The sequence below is a fragment of the Phaethon lepturus genome, unplaced genomic scaffold (assembly GCF_000687285.1).
Source record: "Phaethon lepturus isolate BGI_N335 unplaced genomic scaffold, ASM68728v1 scaffold40642, whole genome shotgun sequence".
In the NCBI taxonomy this organism is placed as follows: Eukaryota; Metazoa; Chordata; class Aves; order Phaethontiformes; family Phaethontidae; genus Phaethon; species Phaethon lepturus.
Genome location: NW_010524865.1, coordinates 17,093 through 37,488, shown reverse-complemented (window position 1 = coordinate 37,488; position 20,396 = coordinate 17,093). Strand labels below are relative to the sequence as shown.

At 45.5% G+C, this 20,396-nt stretch overlaps 1 protein-coding gene across 1 annotated transcript in view; it reads left to right on the top strand.

Annotated features, from left to right (window-relative positions):
• KIAA1211L (KIAA1211-like ortholog) overlaps window positions 1-20,396 on the top strand; it is a 26,894-nt gene that overhangs the window by 2,859 nt on the left and 3,639 nt on the right. Inside the window, exons 3-7 of the mRNA XM_010282578.1 lie at window positions 1,228-1,363; window positions 1,721-1,885; window positions 2,540-2,608; window positions 5,836-6,066; window positions 8,215-9,832. Of these exons, the coding sequence (XP_010280880.1) occupies window positions 1,228-1,363; window positions 1,721-1,885; window positions 2,540-2,608; window positions 5,836-6,066; window positions 8,215-9,832 (2,219 nt within the window). The remainder of the gene's footprint in view (window positions 1-1,227; window positions 1,364-1,720; window positions 1,886-2,539; window positions 2,609-5,835; window positions 6,067-8,214; window positions 9,833-20,396) is intronic.

The window sequence follows — 20,396 nt, the reverse complement described above, 5'->3', positions numbered from 1 at the left end:
CAGGAATACAGATCAACTTTTTCCTGCTATTGTTTTATCAAACATATTTATAGCAGCCATTACAAGGAAAATGTTACTTTCTGCCATGTTTGTTTATGTTTCTGAATGTCCCTATGACAGTATCTAAGACCCAAAAATACACAGTTCTCCTCCTTTTTGTTTCCCCCTTTTTTTTTTTCTCTCTAGAGTATTTGCTCAATTAACTTGATAGTTACATGAACCCAAACAGTTATTCTGCACTCCGGTTTGCCATTTCATACCTGTCTTATTTAAAAAAATTAAAAGAAGGGCGTCCTAGAGGAAATGCCACGTGCATGCATATCTGGTCCCTGCTCAGTTGGGCTATGAGCTAAGCGGAGGAAAACGAGCACCAGAGACCTCCTAGCACCTAGCTGTTTGGCCGTGGGTCTCCTGTACTGTTCCCATGAGGAAACAAGCTGTTCATGCCCCACATGTAACATTTGCAAAAGAACTTACACACCGCATGCGTCCAAAGTAGGAAACAGAGTATGAGAGAAGCTACCCACAAAGCATCCCCTGCTTCCTCTCACCAGCCCACAAAGAGTGTCCATGAAAAAATGTGTCCCCCAGGCTCATGAGGGAAAACCCCAGTAGAAAGCACAGGACCTTGTAAGCATCTTGTGAGGATTTATGCAAATGATTCTGTGAGAGAGCTATATGGCTTGGGACATTTTTGCCGATGACCCGTATGGCAGAGATACATTAAATGCTGTACCACGCTCCGATAGTAAAAGGTACATATTCTTCCTGTGGCAGTGGCGAGTCATTCGCAAGACAACGTTTTTACACGAGCCAGAAGTTAGTCCGTCTCGGGTATGGGCTCCTTTACGTGAACTCCCTTCGTTTTGCACCTGGGCTTGCCTGCACCACCGTCACGCCACCCCGCCGCGGGCTTCCAGCCAAGGGGCAGCGGCTTGTCCGTGAGGTACACCTCAGTCACTGGCGTGAAGCTGTCTGTAGCCGCGATGCAGTTTGTTAACGTGGCTCGGAGAACGACGCTTGCAAATCCTTGTTCGGTTTTTAAAGGCGTTACCTGGATCAGCCTGAACGACTGTGCTGTGCCCACGGCGGAGTCCGGCAACTCCTGCGCGACGCGTGCGGCGCGCGCCTACCTCCCACCCCGCGTTCCACGGACCACCTGAGTTAAGAGTAATAGGGCTGGCAAAAAAGGCTGTATGTTTTCACCCGTTTGTTACATTATTCTAGGACACGTAAAGGCGTGATGGGAAGCAGAGCTTTGTCGCATGATAGCATTTTCATCCCTGAGACTGGGCAAGAGCCCGCAAGGCCAGTGAGAGTGTTTTCTCAAGAAAACGTTTCTGATCGGATTAGAGCTTTACAGGTAATACATACAACATATTTTTTTCAAATGCAAGAGGTGGAATGTCTTTCCAGGCTTGATTTTTGGGGGTAATACCTGTGGTTGAACATTTGATTAGTAAGTAATATCTGTCTGCAGCTTACATTAAATGTCGCATTTGTTAATTAGACAGCAGTGTCATACCTTGGTTCTACTTAAATGGTAGCTGAAAAATGAGGAAGTTGGTTGGCTCCCCGAGAGAATGTCTAAAGTGAGACGTTGTGTGCTCTGGATCATTCAATTGTGAAGTTAAAATAAAAGGTTTGACCTGAGCTAAAAAATGTACTGGGGAAACCTCCATCACTATCACGTGCTAATGTATTTTATGCCACGCTGAAGCTGAAACTCCAGCCTACCATGAAATTGGGACCTCCACCTCCATTTGGACTTCATGCAAAGCGAACAGATGATGCTGGGACCAGTTCTGAAGATGATGGATTACCCAGGAGCCCTCCAGAAATGTCTTTGCTCCATGAAAACCTAAATTCAGGCACAACAACGAGAGTGAGTAGTTCTGGTGTTGAGAAAAATAGGTGTTTAATGACTTGTTTTACTTATGTGTGGAAGGCAGAATAAATTATTTGGTTTGCTATATGTATCACTACTTTATGCCTGAAATACCTTACTCAAAATAGGTATCTCTCTGCTATCTCTCTGTGTAAAGATGCTATGTCTCTGTGTAAACAGCTGCTTAGCATCTCTGTTCCTGTTAAAATATAAATATCATGCCAGAAAATGCAGAACTAGGAAGGAGAGGATGTGTCTGTGTACGTGCATGGGGATTCTGGGTTTTTTTAGGGACTACAGAGAGCTGCCAGGCATAAAAAAAAAAAAGACTGAAAAATCTGTATTCTCCCTTGAATGTGCTGATAAGGGAGCTCTCTTTCATATTTTTCTAGGCTGTCAGTAGAAAAAGAAACATAACAGAATTTGAAACTGTTTTTTCTTTTTAAATAATAGTTTTGTTACACATTATTTCGTTCTTTATCTGCATGTCTTACACTTTATGTTTGCAGTGTCCTTGCTAATCCTTGAGACTATGGAGAAAAACAACTTACATTGTCAGTATCTGTGTGCGCTTTGTGTAGATGGTTTCTGCGAGTATATCCATCTCGTTTGTCATCTTGTACTGAATCTCTGCCTCATTCCATCCCACAGTTCTCTGACTCTCACAAGCACCTTAGCTCTTTGAGTTTAGCTGGAACAGGCAGTGAAGAAGAAGAACAGGTAACTTCTGCCAAATGTATTAAGGGCCGAGCAATTATGCATAGTAGTCTTTTAAAGAAACCTAAGGCATAAATATTACTTTGTTGCCCGTCTGCTGCAGAAAACAACCTTGTATGTATGTAATTGCATGCCTGCCTGTTTGCTTTGCTTTTTTAATGCCTGTCCTTCTAACATAAAGTTATGATTATTGATCTATGTAATTCAGACGCCAGGGACTCTCCCGTTGATAATAATTAAGCTTTCTAGAATAGCTCATATCCTTTAGCAAACTTTACAGACATGATTTAATCTCCAAACACGACTAACGAGATACAGGCATCGAAACAGTATCCCCTTTTTTTAAAGACGGGAGATGGCACTGAAGGCTGCTTGGGTTACACGCAGAGGACAAGGGAGGAAGCTTGAGGAGCCGCGAACAAAATCTGGATCCTCTGAAGTCTGCCCATCCCCTTGCTTTAAGTACCAGGTTGCCTCACACCGACACAGAAAGCGTTTGCCTGGTGGTAGTGGCTGACGTTGCTGCTTAGGAGCCTGAGGTTGAGCCGTCGGTCGGATTCTGGCCACGTGAGCGAGCGCGAGCTGTGAATTTTGCTGAAGCGATGTTTTCGGGGCTTGAGTGCAGGCAAATAGCTGGCTTGCTTCAATCAGCAGCCAGCCGCTCGGGCTGATTAAAGCGCGGTTTTGAAAGGCTCTGAAGAGTCCCTTTTAGCTGTCCGCAGCTGGGGTCGTGGTGGAAACAACACAGGGGGTAAAGGGAAAAGTGTTTTCTAGAAATAGGAGGAGGGGTAGAGGGGAATTGCAGAAAGGCAATAGAGAAGCTAGCCCTGAGCTGACTATTCCTTGGTAATCATGCAAAATGTATTTCAAGGCCAGCTGCAGCAAGGCTCAGCAGAGATTTCTGGCCACACTTGTTAGTTTCCACATGAAGCGGTTTGTAAAACTGCTTATATGCAGTGAAATTTTAATATTTTTGAAGAAAAACAACAGCACATGTGAAGAAGGTATTTCTTGAAAACCGGTATAGGCTCGCTGTAAATTTGTCCAGTCCGGATGCATGTTTGCTAAAATAGGATTTATGTCTCCCTGTTGTTCCATTAACATCGCTCTCCGACTCACTCGCTGACTCCTGAGACGCGGTGGTGACTACGTGGTCCCTCAGCTTTTTCCACGTGCCCCGTCATTTAGCTCAGAGCCCGCTTCATCCCAGCCCAGTTTCGGGGCGCAGCCAGAAAGTAGCCCCATCTGAAGGCTTCCCTCCCAAACCGCAGCGTCTACTACCTGGCATTTCGGGGAGACTAGCCCTGCTTCTAGAAGTCGGAGGAGAGGAGTTTTGCACAACGCGGCCCTGAGGTTTTGGGCAGCAGTGACACCTCACTGTGTCTTGGAACCTCTCCTGGATCAAAGAAGGGAGAAAAGGACTGCAGCCATCCCGTCCTGGCTTTGGGGATGGGGCTCCCTCATGGCCCCCCACCTTGTGCCACCCAGCGTGACCCGCTGAAGGACAGCTGAGCCATGTGCACATGGGGTTTGGGGAAAGGGGTCTGCCAAGCCGTCCCCTCCTCTAGCAGGCTTCACCAGAGCCAAGCTTCGTGGGACAGGCAACTTCTGCAGCTGGCTCAGAGCTGGCATTCACTTGGGCTGCTGAAATTTAAGTAACAAACCAGATTCTTGATTTTCCAGCGTAACGGCCAGCACTGAGCACTGCCAACGAGAAGACATGCAAAGTTCTTGAGGAAAGCCAGAAGCCAGAAGAAAGGCAGGCAAATAATGACGTGCCTTGAAAGAGAGCATGTGCTGCGTCTTTATCATGGAGCTGAAATGTCAATGTATTCACTGCTAGGTACTAATGTATAATGCAGCCCCGTATCGTTTGTTTTACATTAGTCATATTTGAGTACTAGACTGCAGATATTGTTAGAGTGAAAACTAGTGAGAGCATCCATTATTCAGCATGGATGAGCTACTACTTTTTTCTTAAATAGAAAGCACGGTCGGAAGCTGTGGATCCAGCCTCCGCTAAAATCAATGGGAGCTTTCCCCTGGCCATCGAGGAAGCCCCGGCAGGCCCTCGCTACGCCACGGAGTCTCTTCTGGCTGCAGTGCATAATGCAGAACTCTACTTGCAGAAAACGCTGATGCTTTTTCCCTCCGTAAATGAAACGAGCACTGTCCTGGTCTCCCCTTCTCCCATCCAACCACCTCAGTAAAATGCCACTTCCAGAGAAAGGAGAAAGTGAAGAAAAGAAGAAAGAAGAAGAAAGCCTGCAGAAGAAAGCATGACAAAGGAGGAAAGCTCCTCTAATGAAATGAACCGGAATTTCAAGCCTACAAAGGGAGTGCTGTCATGAGTTGTCAGAGGTCATGTTAATCCCATGACAGATAGTTTGGAAATACCCTTTTGCCTGCTTGCAAAAACAGCATCTGAGAGAAAGGAAGAACCCTTTTTAGAGTCATTTTTCATAAATTTTTCAGTCTCCTTTTTGCATCAGCCCTGGGACTAGGATAGTTTTTGGTGAAGTGCACAGGCAAGGTGTATTCCAGCTTGGTGAAAGCACTGCACGCCTTGGAGCATTCAGGAGTTGTTTCTGGATGGGTTTTTGGCCTCTAGTAGGAATTGCCCATCATTTCCTTCCCCAGAATAGCCTACAAATGAAATTTTACATTTCAGGTGAACTCCCTAGTTATTTTGCAGATATAAATACATGAGGAGAAAATGCAAGCTCCCTTAAGTGTCAATGCCACTGATGTTTGATTCTTTTGTCTTTGGGAGGGTGTTGTAGAGTTGGAAGGGGCCTGATGACATATAGGAAGCTAGAGATGCTCCGGCCCAGCGTAACTGTGGGTAGGAACCTAGGCACAGGTGCTGGAGGACAGACCCAGAAAGGAAACTGGCCCTGTGGGTTCTGTAACTGAGTGCTCTTCATAAATCTGTCTTCCAAAACATGCTGGCCATGTATTTGTATGCTTTAGATCTTCTAGTTAAATGTGACTTGGTCTTTCCCTCTGGACCATATAGCATGATATTCAAGCAGCTAAAAATGCAGAATTGCTAACACCAGTACTGCACATGCAACATTAGGAAATGGAATGTATTTTAGAGAGGTGTCAAAAAGAAAAAGAGGCAACCTTAAAATGCCAATAAACATGCCCCCTTATTTGTAGAGTTGTTATTTTCATGACTTTGTTTCTTTCCTTGATTGTCTATTTGGGGATTTTTTTTTTTCCAGGTTATATTGGGTCCTCCTTCTAGATCTTGCTCTACAGATGGTCAGCTGTTCCCTAGGCATGGAAGTGCTACAACTGGAGCTCCCCAGATATCTGACAGTACCGTCTCGCCGGCAGCCAATTTTGACACTCCACCTGAGCTTGCCTCTTGCTTGGATAATTCTGCTGCTAAACACAAGCTTTTAATAAAACCCCGGAACCAGAGATCCAGTAAAATGAGAAGATTTTCTCAGGTACTTGTGAAAATAAACAGTGTCACCTTTGACAGAAACCCAGGAAGTTCTTACTGGACTTTGTATTTCAAACTCAGATATGATAAGAAAAGTCAAATTGCGGCATGGATATCTCACTGGGTTTTAGCAGCTGTTACTTGATGAGGCTACGTATCTGGAGTAGACACTAGGAACAGATTAAATATTACGAGATTACATGTTAACTCTTGACGCAGCAGTTTATGTAGCAATTTCTTCTTAAATGTACTGAGCGGTACAATTTAGTATCTTGTTTGTGATGCAGAAATTCGGGCTGACTGCTTCGTTTCTTACTTTACAAAATTTCATTTCAAAGTGTTATGATCAACTTGTGTACTTTTCTGAGTCTGAAAGATCCTGTAAAATCTCAAGTTATTGAGATTTAACTTTCCAAATATAATTGATCTTATATTTTCAAAAGGTACAGAAAGAATAAGTTGTGACCTACTAACTGCAGCCAAATTCTGCACATTAGGACTGTTCTGAATTCAGCCCTCTCCCTGCCCCAAAACTTGTAAACCCTTTATGTGCACTACAGAGATTTAAAATAAGATTCCACAGAAAAAAATGGTGTATATTACTAAAAAAAAGAAACTATTAAAAAGTGTGTACTGTTAAAAAACATTTTTTAAACCATCCTTTTAAAACACCATTTATCTGATTCTTTGTCTTATCCTATGAAGGGCACAGCTTAATTTTTCTTATTTCTCTTCTCTTTTTAGAACTAAAGTTTGCAGCTCTTACCACAGTATTTACACTTTATTGTTTGTGGTTTCTTTCAATGTTTTAAATACATTAAAGCCATTCTATTGGCTTGCTTAACACCAGGAATATTATTCCCCCCGTCTCTAAATATTACTTAGCTGATACTCTGTATTTTCCAAAATCCGTGAGTGATCTTCGGGCTCGGCAGAGCACTGCTGTGAGCAGCATAATGATGAAGCCAGTTGTTCAGAAAAGCATGTAAAGCAATCACTCACTGATCAAACCTCTTTTTCCATTGTAACGTTGTTACTGAAATACAATTGCTTTGTCCAGCCTGCCTATAAACTGCCAGATGACTGAGCCCTCCTGGTTTTCCATGGAGGATGTTCGCATCTTTCAATAATACCATTTTTATTATTTTCCTGCCTGACTCTGCCTGTGAACCTTACTTCTGGCTAACCGATGTCTTCTGCTTCTATGTTCCTCTGCATATGGAGTGTGAACGCAGGTTGGTATTGCAGCTCTGTCTTCGCAAATGCACTTGCAAAACGAGAAGCTGGAAGAACCCTGAAAGTACCCTCAGAGTCAAGTTTTGTGTTCTTAGAATTAGGGGCTACATCCAAAATATATATTTACCCAACAAACCACAGTGAATCAGTGAGCTAACACCGGCACCGTATGAAAAGGCATATTCAGCAGCTTAATAATGTGCATTCAAATAATTCTGTATATTTAGCCAGTCCTTACCTGCAGCTTAATCACAAGACCTCACAGCTAACTACATATGCATTTAAAAACTTTTATCAGATAGTCTAACTCCTGAAAGAAGATGACTTTTACAGAAAGGAGGCAAGGCCGTAAGGCTGTATGGCAGCGGGATGGGAGAGAAGACTGCCATATGGGGGTAGATGCTCAGCTGGCATAGAGTGTCATAACCGGATGGACTTGCTAGGTTTTTGCTCTTCCTTCTGTGCACCCTTCCCTCTTCAGAGTCATGCAAGAATGGGTTGTTTTATGTTTAATGCTAGTATCCAGTAGCAAAATACAAAGGGACGGATTTTTCTCTTTCAAGTGCTGCTTTTTGCCCAACAGCAACAACAACGTATCCAGTATGCTCTGGGGAATCAAGTGCCAAGGGTGGTCCAATGGCCATTGTTTTGATGAACTTCCCATCTACAAAGGCATGAAAGCACTAGCTGTGCAGAAGGAAGTGTCACTCTTTGCTTTTATATTGGTTAAATGCATTATTCCAGGATCTGCTTAGATAAAAAAGCATCCAGTATGTAGGTTAAAAAAAAAACGAGCTCAGCACTGGAGGCAAGTATCTCCTTCCTCTCTAAGATCTTGGTTGTAAATGCAATGATGAATCAGAAAAAAAGTAAATCTGTACATGGTGATGGAGCTTTCTGAATTTCTTTCTTGCAGAGGACCCAGTCTGAATCTCTGACTGATTTGAGCTGCACCCCAGAAGCAGAAGAAGAGGATGATGAAAAGGAGATGCAGACAGACTTGCCAGATGCTGTATTCAAACCCAGCAATCAAGAACTGCCATGCGGCACAGCTGCAGCGCAGGATGTGGCTTCCTGGCCGAAGCCCAGAATGCCTGAGGACCTTCCCCCTGCCTTGAGCCCGGCGATGACTCAGCCTGCTTCGGAGTCTGCTCCCGTACAGGAAGCCCTGCTGCCGGAGAGTAAAGCAGAGGGCTGCCAACCCGCACTGGAAATAACGTCTGCGAAGTCTGAGTCCTCGTTGCTGTTAGAAGGCAAAGACTCCACGACTTCTTCTCACTCCAGTCCAGACAGAGAAGTACAAAAGCGTGAAGACCCCTCAGAAACACCGGTTCTGTTGTCTGGGGATGTGAGCGATGTGTCAGTCAGTATTTTAAACCAAGAAAATAAGGAGCTTCCTACTGTATTTTCAGTTAAAAAAATACCATCCAAAGAAGATATTTCAATTAGTAAGAACAGTATTGTTTGCTTGGAAAGATCAGAAGAAAATACACAGAAGGATGATCAGATAACTGTGGAAATTCCCTGTAATAAAGAGGCAAAGAAAGAGGTTGCTCTATTGTCAGAGTCTAGCAAGCAGTTTTCCATCGGTTCTTTCCAGCCCACGGACTCGTTCCATGTTTCACAGCCTGCTTCCTCAACACGGATGGGATCATCTGCTTCCTGCTCTCCAGAGAAAACAAAGACTGCACAAGAGGCAGCTGCTTCTGGTAAGGAGAACAGTCAGTCACTGGTCCACAAGGAGGAACGTCTGGCGAGGAAAACTGAAAAAGCAGCCAATGAACTCAATGCCTTGAGAAAGTTTTCTGTCTCCTCTGCACGGGAGAGACCGAGGACCAGAAGCCTACACTTCCCAGAAAGATCAGAGTTGGAAAGCCCATTAAATACCAGATCCTTCCTGTCCAAAGCAAAGGTCTCCTCGAGAAATGAGAAGTGGAAAGAAGACTTGCAGAAGGGATTAGGTCTGGCAGAGGGAAAAAGCAGCAACAAAAAGCAGACTTTGCTGCCAGAGTCCAACTCTGAGAACACAGGCCAGCCGACAGAAATTTTGCCTGGCTGCATTTCTCCGGCTGTCGATGCGGTGATGGTGCCAAGCGATTCTTCAGTGGTATCTCAGAACCAGCCAAGCTGTGAAGATAAAAGTCCTTTTCAAGTGAAACTTAGATCCACCTCACTGTCCTTGAAATATAGAGACAGCTCGTCACCAGAATCAAAAGGGGTTAAAAGATACAGTGCAGAGTTTAATTTAGAAAACGAGGGATTGACTTCCTTTCTAAAAGTTGATAAGACAGAGATCAAAAAAACAGCGGATACAAATATTGGTGATTCTTTAAATGAAAAGATCAAACCCAAAGCGAAGTCCTCTGAACAGCTTAGTAGCAAACCTCCGTTGCCAAAAAAGCCAGCCTTGCAAAACATAACCATTCTAAGTACTACTGCAAACAAGGAGAAGCAGGACAAAGCTATTCAGTCTCCTGAATCCAGAAATGAAGATAGAGACTTGGAGAAAAAGTCAAATCCTTGTAAACTGCCTGGTAAGACTCCTGATACTTTATAAACTTCTCTTAACTCGTGAGGAATGCCTGACCTGTGAGAGGGCGTGAGGCAGCCCTGTGGTGTCAGTCACAACACTGGTGAGCGTGAGCCGACGGCTCTGCCTTCGGTGATGCTGTTCCCTGATTCTCCCTTGCTGAAAAGATTATCAGAAGGACAGCAGGGAAGAAGCAGCAGACAGAATAAGATATTTTTGCCTGTGGTTTTTGCATTTCAGGGCATTGTTTAAAGGATGTTCAAAGTGACACTCAAAAAATAAAGTGCGTTAGCAAGTATTGTGAAACAGAAATGCCAAGCTACTAACTGTCCCCATTTAGAGCTGCTGTATGGCAATTCAGAAGCCGGGAGCACATATTAAGTGGAGTGCCCTGCGTGGGGTGGGTGACTCAGACCTCTAGACCTTCTTTTTCACCATGTAGTTGAGGCAGAAATACTAGTAACTGCCTGGCATGCTCAACACGCCATTTATTTATTGTCTCCTGTGAGCTTTGCTTATTCATTTATCCATCTTTATCATTACTCATGCCTTGTTTAAAAACAAAAAATTAACTACCCTGCAGCTTCCGGGAGTTCAAAGCCAGGAGAGACCGTAAGATCACGTCTACTGCAGATTGTTAAATTTCGCCCTGCTCTCTGTATCATATAATTGGGTTAGAGTTAACAAAAAAAAAACAACAGTCCTCTGGAGACTATTATATTGTGGGCTACAGGCAGAGAACAGCAGAGACTGGAAGTGGCAGCACTGTCTGAGGTCTTTGCAACGACAGTAAACAAGTCAGGTGAAGTACGCCCAAGCGATGCTAGCGGGAGACCTCTGCTCTCCGCTTCAGAGAACAGCTGAAAGAGGAAAAAAAACTTTTTGGTCTTCTGATACGTGGGAGAAACTTCTTCCCTGCCCTGAATCTGCCTGGTCCCGGGTTTGATGTTAAGAACGTGAGGAGCAGATGCTGGCCAAGCAAATGAAAAGGTTTCTTTGTGCCGTTGCGGAGCTCCCCGCTCTGATTGCTCCTCTCCAGTTGGGGTCAGCCTCCGAGTTTCGGAGTGGGGAAATGCAAAGCCAGAAGAAGACCTCAGGACACAACTGGTCACTTGTCCTGTAGGGTGACAAAAGCCTCTTCCTGGCCCCAGAGGCGACCTGCTGATGCCCTGAGTGACAGCTGATTCCAGTTGGCATCTGCTGCAGCATTGCAGATGTTTTTTGCAGGGCTCTGGCTACGTTTACAGCTCCCTGCTCTCCCAGCAGCCATGAAGGAAGGGATTCATCGGCTCCTGGCCTCCATGGCTGGACGAGGCTCCCACAGCCGTCCAGCCAGACCCTCCCCGCACCCCGTGGGGAAGACACCCTCCCTTTGTATAACCCCAACGCTCCCTTTAAAGGTGTGTTCCCCTCTGCCCTGCCCTGAGGAACAGTTGATTATTTGTAATGACGCACAAATCTCTGATTGATTGAGATTTTGGGGAGGACTGTACTGGGAACACGCGAGGAGGAGACCTAGCACGGTAGGGTTGGTCTGGCAGGGGACAGAGGAAAGCAGCGGCAGTACCAATGCTCCTGCACGCAGCCTTTTTTCACATCCCTCTTGCTCTTAGGGTTCCAGCAGTGGAAGTGGGGTGGGAGACAGTGAGTGCTGGAGGAGGGAGAAGGGGAAGAAATGGAGTTGGGGGGCACATTTCTCCCTCAGGCTTCTCCTCTGGCTTCTCAGCCCTGGGGTGAAGGAGAAGCCTGCCCCCAGGCTCAGGACTGTCCCCTGCAAAATATGGTCTGCGGGTGAGAGCCGTGCCCCGGTCTCCCTGGCAGGGATGCACACACCTGAAATGTGAACCTCGGGCTGCAGGTCAAGGAGCCCTGTTTTGGACATGTTCCTCTCCACCTGACAGCGTTAAACCAAATCTTTATGGCTTGAGGTTGTTTAACATGGTGGTTCAGATTGGTCTGCGATGGTAATTAGTCTTCTTCCTTATCTACTGCCCCGCTGATCTTACTGTATCATCTTAAGCAAAGCTGCTACAGTTTTCCACATATTTCCAGCTTTGAGTTGCTTGGTAATGAGTTCTGATACCTGGGCATGCCAGGACTCGGAAAGAGTTTAATTCTAAATACAAAGCAGTCTGCTCCAAACTGACCTGAGGTCCTTCCTACCCCACTGCAGGCCTTTTTCCTTAGGCATCTGACCAAGCACCTCCTTGTGCTAAGTTGCCACGTCAGCCTGAGCTGGCCGCCTGAAGTCGCGGGTGAATGAGGCATGTCCCCCTCCTCTGATCGCCCTGGCACCACACCCGCCTCGGTGGGGAGATTTGCACCGTCACCCCAGAAGCGATGCCCCTCCGCGAGGCACAGGAGAGGCCACGGGGCGCAATGAGGGCTTAGCAGGGCAATGCCCCTGCCCAAACATCATTTTAAGCCCTTTGCAATGCTTGCCTCGGCCCAGTGAGTCGGGAGCGTTTCTTTGCAGCCGCAAGCAGGAGGAATCTGACAAGCGAGATCAGCACGGCCCTTCGTGGGTCGCGCGGCTTACCGGCCGTCGCTGGCTTCCTGCTCTCCCGGGACACCCACTTCTTTTTTTCTTGTCCAGCCACCCTAGGGTGCCTCATGCGGGCACCCAACCCTCCCCTCGTCCTTCAGCTCACCAGCCCTTTCGAAGAGCTGTGCTCGCTGTCGGGAGGCACGTCACGCTGTCAGGGAGTTTCTTCCGACGGCGTGTTAGGAAATCCCTGCGCTGCACAAGAAGACGAGCTGTGAAGTGGTGATGTGAGGGGGTGCAGTTCCCTTCCCGTGTACGCTCATCTCAAAAACGTCAGTCTTCTGGGTGGTGGGGTGAGCAGGAGCAATTTGGTTCCTTCAGTTCAATTTTTAGCTTTGCAGCACTCCTGGCACCAAAGGCAACGGGTGCTGGTGGGATGCTGGCTTACCACCCGGGGCGAAAGCAGCACTCCTGCTCTCCAGAGTTTTCTGGGGAACTAGCGAGGGATTGCTTGGCCTCTGTCGGGGTATAAGGTGGCTTTTTAATGTCTGTGTGAAATTAGTCACCCCAGGAGGAGTAATTTTTAAGTTTCTGGAGCTAAAGGCACAAGTCTTTGCAAGAATTAAAGGGTTAAGCTGTGTTGTTTGGGGTTGATACACTTTGCTATGAATCCCATGAAGGGCAGAAACAAATAGCACATATTAACAGGTTATTACAAGAGCAAAACCATAAGCAAATACCTGTGTGAATGTGCTTATTAGGATACATAAAAATCAGCGACTGAGGAGCTGTAGTGGGGAGACGTGCTCTAACAGAGAAAAGGAACTCGGGGAGGGATGCTGAACATAACAGTGAATGAAGTTGATGTGTATTGTCTAGCAAATGCAAGCTCTGGAATGACAAGGAAAATTTCCCCTCTACATAAAAGACAATTGCTTTAATGCTGTCCCTGCTACAGCTGAAAATAAAGCTGTCATCTTTTTTTTTTTTTTTTCACAAAAAGTTGCTTTTTCAGTTGTGTCAGGCTATTTTGCAATGTGGCTGTTTTCCAGTAGTGAAATAGAGTTTGATGCAAACATAGCAGTTTCTTGTGTCAGAAAGACTCTCCTGGCATTGGTGGTATAGATCCAACCAAAAGTCAAATTGCTTGCAGAGCAGCTTAGAGAAGAAAGAAATGTCAAGAATCCTTAGCCAAATCTTTTAGAATAGCTGTGATTGAAATTAAGGAATTGTGTGTGTACACTGACATAAATGCACGTAGTGCTTTAATAAACAAAGGGAAATATGTAGGCCAGGATACACTAAATGCCATATGCATTTGTAAAGCCCTTCTTCAAATAGCTGGTGTTTTATAAATGAGCCAAGATACAACAGTGTGGAATTAAATATGCATGCATAAGCAGTGTTATAAAACAATGACACTGTTGTATATGGGGGGGTGTATCTCCCTGTGTAAAGTTGTTTGGATTAGTTTTGAGTATGTTTGCTTTTAAAATACGCAGGGAATCCACAAGTTAGCTTTGCTTGCTGTTAGAAGTATGACTTTCAAAAGCCTCTAATATTCTGCCTAATATTCTTTCGCCTGCACAAATGTATGGCAAGAGCAACCACTCTTTGCAGCCCTTGCAGGCATAAGATGTTCGTTTTCGGGTATGAGATTTAAATGTTATAAAGAGCTTCTGCTCTATTTTGTACACACAAAGGCCTTTAGATTTAAAGAAAAAGCATACAATATCTGAGGCCGTCTCTAAAAAAAAAAATCAATCCCTAAATCTCAGGATAATGTTTAAATATGTCTTTGCTGTGGTTATCCATATAAGCAGCACACACACCCCCAGACACAGTTGAATACATATACCTGTCTGTCAATAGACAGAAATAGGTATGTATTTCTTTTTCACTTTCTATGTGTGTGTATAAATCAATACACAATAACAAGTCAATCATAGGTCTCCTTCTGTACATAAAGATTAATGTTTTATCTTCATCTTATTGTTCACACAACCAGTCTGACACACACTAAAGAATAATATCCAGGTATCAATGACAAGTGTACCTATTCACTTCCACAATATATTTAGGCAGCTTTAGTCTGAGGGGAAAAAAAAAGAAAAAAAAAAAAAAAGCTGCTTTAGTAAGGTACTAAGGAAACAGATACCTGCATTTCATGGGGCTGCAGCAAGGGGGTTTCCCCCCTTAGGGACCACTGAGGCAGCCAGCCCCGCCACTGCCAGACCCGGCGGCGAAGAACTTGGGATTCTGATCCGCGGGAGGGAACTGAGGCTGTGGTTCACTCGGCTCCAGGGCTTATGTTCGGCGCTCGGTCTGGAAGCTGTGGAAATGCTGAAGAACGCAGACGGAGCGGCTGGTCTCGCGACTGTCCACGTGTGTTTGGTGGTTGTGGGAAAGAGGTGAAGGGAGGGCTTCAGCAGCCTCCTGGGTGTGGTTTCAAGTGGCAGCAGAAGACCTCAGAAGCCTACATTAAATGCCAGTTTTAATACGTGGTGACATTACGCACAGAGCGGCTTGACAAGTTCTGACCTGGTGTCTTCCCGTTGTCAGTGACTTATCCTGAGGGGGATGAAGGGGCTCACTTGTCTTTCAAAAAGCCTCGGGCCAAGCCAGCTCCAAGGAAACCAGGGAAAGATGCAATCACAAGTTAGAACTGTGAGTGAATGAGAGACAAATCGCTGCCAGCAATATCCTTTATTAGCTCATGAAGTTATTAAGTAACGAGTTGAATAGCATACTATTTAAAATAACATGTTGTAATAAGAACTGAAGAATATGATTCAGAATTTAGTTTTACTCAGAAAATCTCCCAAGTGTAACACGGAAGCAAGAGCCTCAGCCCTGCTTTGTTGGAGGAGAAGTGAAACACAGGGCGTTTGTGGCGGCTGTGGCCTGTCGAACTCGCATGGCTTCCGACGGAGGATGCCGCTGCTTGCGTTTCGTACTACATTATCGCCCTAAAAGTGGCGTCTACCAGCTGGGAACTGTTGTGCTAGATGCTGGACACGTGATGTGCAGCAGAAGCAGGAATTAGATTGTGCTTTTGAGTACTTTTGGTTCCGCTCTGGCTACCCGGTTCCTTAAACGCTGTGCTTTGCCACGTGGTGAACTGTAAAAGCGCGCGGGCTACCTCATGACTGGATGAGGTAAGGTAGGGAGGGTTTGTTCAAGCTGATCAGACAGTCACTGAACTGAGGAAGAAGATGTGCAAGCAGCACTTTTCTTGCAAATAGTCACTTCCCAAGAAAGCTTTTGGCCTCTTGGTGCCCTTCAGGGCTCCAGAGTTTCATAGGAGACTCTCAGGTCACCTTAAACTGACGACTCACTTCACCTACTATCTCCTGGATTACTTCACCACCTTTCATCCTTCTGGCTGGAACAACAGTGCATCTATACTGCCAAGAAACCTTCTCTAGTTGGAGGTGGGAGGATGTAAAGGACCTCTGGGCAATGGCAGAGAAACAGTGACCACACCTCTTCTACTCCTTACAGTAATTCTGGCCAACAGATGAGCTAGCGAATCCTGCACGGGTCGCATCTGATGTTTTTCTGCTGAAGAGAAGGCATTTCCCCTGCCTTGCCTGACTGGCTTTCTGCAGCAGGCTCTCACAGGAGCAAGGGCAAAACGTAACTGCTTAAAGAAACAAGAAAGATCCCCCCAGAAGCAGATCAGCTCTTCATCCTCTGTAGGTGATACTACTCTGCTGTCCTAAGTCAGGCCCATACAGATACATATAAAATCTTTACAGGTGATGATAAAGAGCTTTTGTTCCCTGCTATTGCAGGGGCATTATGATGCCATCTCTTATGGGATGATACTTGCCTCTAATTTGACTGCCTTCTAATTGGCATGACTAGGACGTCTGGCGTCTCATTGGGGAAAATTGTCTGAAGAGCCAAAGTGCTTGATGCCTTCGTTCGTTGGAGTGTCTGCCTTATGAAAAACATTGTTATAATAGCGGCCTGCAGACATACCGCTGCAGGACTGGAAACCCTGTTGTGCTAGGCAGTGCACATCGAAGTAACAGAAAGATGAATCCCAAATCCATGAGGATGACAGAGAAACCAGAGCACAGGTAGCAATAAGGCCGTTACATGCAGCGCAGTAAAGAGAGCCCGGGCGTAGCAGTCGTTTTGTCGGTATTGGTTGTGTGGTGGGAGCAGAGGAGGAACAACGTGCAGTTCAGTTGGTGTTTACAGAAAGCTCCTGTGGTGTGACAGGGAGAATGGGACAAAACACAAAGGATGATATTGAATCGCAGAGGCTAAGATGTACATCACTAGCAGCATCAAGGCAGAAGCCAAGTTCCCGGTAGCATCAGAAAGTTGGTGGGTGGATTGAAAAGGGCCTTCAGGGTAAAGATTTTTGTGGTTTTGAGCACCAAGGCATTACAGAAAGTGAAGGAGGGTAAAAAGATAGTGGAAAAGGATGCCTGTGGTGGTGTGTCTGTAGCTGTAGAGTCAGAGAAGCAGCCCAGTCTTCTCTGGGCTGAGAAGAGGCCTGTACATGGTGAGGAAGGTGTATGTTTGATGGGATGGAGATACAGGATGAGTCTGGCAGGGCACAAGGAGACTTCAATGAGGAAATATCTTCATAATATTAACTGTTGGATGGGTATTCATTACAGGATGCTAGGAAAAGAAGTCCACTAATTTGGATAGAAGGTAACTAAAATGAAAAGCTACTTTATGTACTCAGTGAGGGGTCCTCAGCTCTGAGGAACACCAGACGTCACCATCACTTTCAGTAGTGCAGTTGGATCTGTGTACTACAGTAGTGCTTTGGGAACTGATGAAGCATGGTGCTTGGTTTTATTGGGCAATGCACTCACAGGTCCTGCCCAAATTGCTCACCACCTAAAATGGTGCATATGGGTGCAGATGGGTTCAAGGGCATGGCCTACAAACAAAGAAGGGAATGTGATGGTAGATGCATTAGCAGACATTACATCAATTCAGCTATGTGTGTTTACTTATGAAGATCCTAATTAAGTTTGTCCTAAGATACTCAGAGAAGATGGGCTAGCAGTCCTTGAGCTGGTAGTGGTTATCTTGGCAAACTGTGGAAGATAAGGGAGGGCTGCAGAAGGTGGCACATCTTGAAAACGGAGGTGAGATGGAGAAGAGAGCGGGAGAGAAAGGGTGTTACATACCACTTAATATGAAATACTGAAAGGAATAATTGAGCTGTTTCTAAATGTCTACAAGATAAGATAACCCAGAAATAAGTTCCAGCCAACATGGCTTGGCCAAGAGCAGCCAAATTGAATGATAACTGGTATCATAGGGCATTCCTATAAGTATCATGATATTCCTATAAATGCAGTCTTGGTGAAGCTATTCATTGGACTGATCTAGTTGAAAATGTCCCTGCTCATTGCAGGGGGATTGGACTAGATGATCTTTAAAGGTCCCTTCCAACCCAAACTATGAATTCTATGATGCAAAGCTACTGACTGTGCCAACTAATGACTTACTGTCATATTAGAAGGTGGCCATCTTAGGTCTGACACTGTTCAGTATATTTAAGGACATGAGTGACAGAACTAAGTGCATGCTTATTACATTTGCAAGTATTACCAAGCTGGAAAGCCTGTGGGCTCACTGGAGGACAGTAATAGAAATCAGGGTTGTCTTGAGAAAGTGCAAACATAGTTGGAAAAGAATGTTTTCATTACAGACAAGTAGAAAGTTCTGTTATGTGTGCAAAAATTATCCAACGTACAGATACAAATGAGGGATGGAAGAGGGGAAGTAACACAATCCGGAGCTCATAAATTAAATAGAAAATAGGAATAACATAATTCTGCAAGGAACTCATCATACTGACTGATGTGTGCAGGAGACTGTCTCAGGTGAAGTAGGGTAGTCCTTCCACTTCAGCTGCTGCTAGCACCATTTCATGTCAGGTGCTACAGTTTTGAGCACTGTATTTTGAAGAAGATTTGGACCAAATTAGGACAATCCCTACAAAAGCAAAAGTGATCTAGAGAATACGACTAATCAGAAAAGTTTAAAAAATAGGACAAAACATGGTCTGTGTCTTCAAATGCATAAAAAGCTGCCGCAAGGAGGCTATGAGTAATCTGCTTGTGTCTATAGTGTATAGGAGAAGAAGTTAAGGATTCAAATTAGAGCAAGGAAGATTTAACAGACCAAATAGGGAAAAAATGGAGTAGAAAAAGAACAGCCAAGCTGTAGGATAGGTTGTCTAGGGTGACTCTGAGATCTATCCTGTCTTTGGAGGGTTTTAAGAACAGTTTAGATACATATTTGTCAGGAAACAGTTTATGTGAATTTGATCTTGGAACTGATCTTGCCTTGCAGCTGAAGGATAGAGTACATGCGATCTTGAGATCTCTCCCAGCCTTACTCTCTGTCATCCTGTAAAATTAGACAAAATGAAGTGAGGGTAGCCAGTGAAGAGAAGGGAAGAAGATTATGAGAGAAACAGCTGTTGGCATGGAAAGACATGCCAAGAGTGTAGCTGGGATGCAGAGGATCGAAGTAGCTTGCCGTGCAAGAGGGAGGGAAGCTCGTTCAGCATCCAGAGGCCCTGCTTTATCTGTGCTGCATTGGCACAGCTGGACCTTCCGGCTTGTTTCCTTCAGAGGTTCCCCTGCAGGATCACATGAGGTGAATGTGAAGGGAAATGCAGGCATCAGCTGGCAAAATGTCTTGCTTTCACCTTAAAGCAAAACTTGTGTTTTCTCTTTTTGTGGTTTTTAGCTGACATAGGCTTTACAATGTTTTCTTGCTCAAATAACTAGCCTGTCTCTGGTGACGTACAACAGTGACTTGAGAAAATCCCTGAGCAAAGAAAATTTGTGGGCTTTCATAATGTGTCTGAGTTTGCAGACTCCAGCTCTTCGGAGAGCATCATCCCTTTCATCTCCTATGCCTTTATGAGGCATCTCAAATGTGCCGTGAGAGACATTTGCCTACTTTCCTGACTCGGGCCATGTTCCTCTAAATTAGACTGTAGCCCTCCAGAAACGCACCTGACAGCTCCACAGAGCCCTGTGGCTGGGTGGCCCAGCTCTACGCCAGCACAGCAGCTGAGCCCCGAGGGACTCCGGGGCAGTAATTCTTCCTGTCTGGGTCTGCCTCCTCCTGGGTCCCTGAACAGGGTGCTGACTAGGTAACAAACTTTTCCTGCGGGCAGGACCGTGGGTGATGTGAGGATGAGGAGCTTAACTTCTGCTCTGAAATAGTCTTCCATAAATTTAGGAACATAAGTAGCCAGGAACGGCTGGGAAAGGTTAAATTGCCTCTCCCTATGGCCCTGTCATGGCTCCAACATGGCTCTAATGGTGTTAGTACTGTTCTTGTTCCTCTTTTAAACCATGCAGAGGCTCCACATGAATTGGAAAACTGAATTTTGGGTGCAGTGTGAGCTAGTGAAGAAGTGGAAAACCTGGGGCTGAGGCCAGCAGCAGAGCTGAGGCTCTTCTCCTGATCCAGTTCTGCTCGGTGTATAGACAGGATTTCCCTTCCCAGAGTATCTGAATAGAGGGTACTTCACTTCCCCATACCGCTGGATGCTGCTCATCCCTGGATAGCAGTTGTGAGGACAGCAGGGTAGCAGTTTTCACCCTTTATCCTAGAAAGCGCTTTTTTTTTTTTTTCCCTCTTGCTTCGCTGAAATCGCAGTTCTGGTAGAACCTGATGAGAGTGACTGGCCCGAACGGAGAGCACAGTCAGCATCAGCAGGGATAAGTCAAAGTAAACCTCACGTCAAAAGACCGTGAATTAACCCTGTGGTTTCAGCAGCATTTCTGTGTGTTCAGACGCCACGGACCGTTGTGCTCAGTCACCCTCAGCACCTGCAGGTACCAAGGATGGAGCTCCGGAGGCTCCCGGACCTGATGAGAGTGACTGGCCCGAACGGAGAGCACAGTCAGCATCAGCAGGGATAAGTCAAAGTAAACCTCACGTCAAAAGACCGTGAATTAACCCTGTGGTTTCAGCAGCATTTCTGTGTGTTCAGACGCCACGGACCGTTGTGCTCAGTCACCCTCAGCACCTGCAGGTACCAAGGATGGAGCTCCGGAGGCTCCCGGACTCAGGC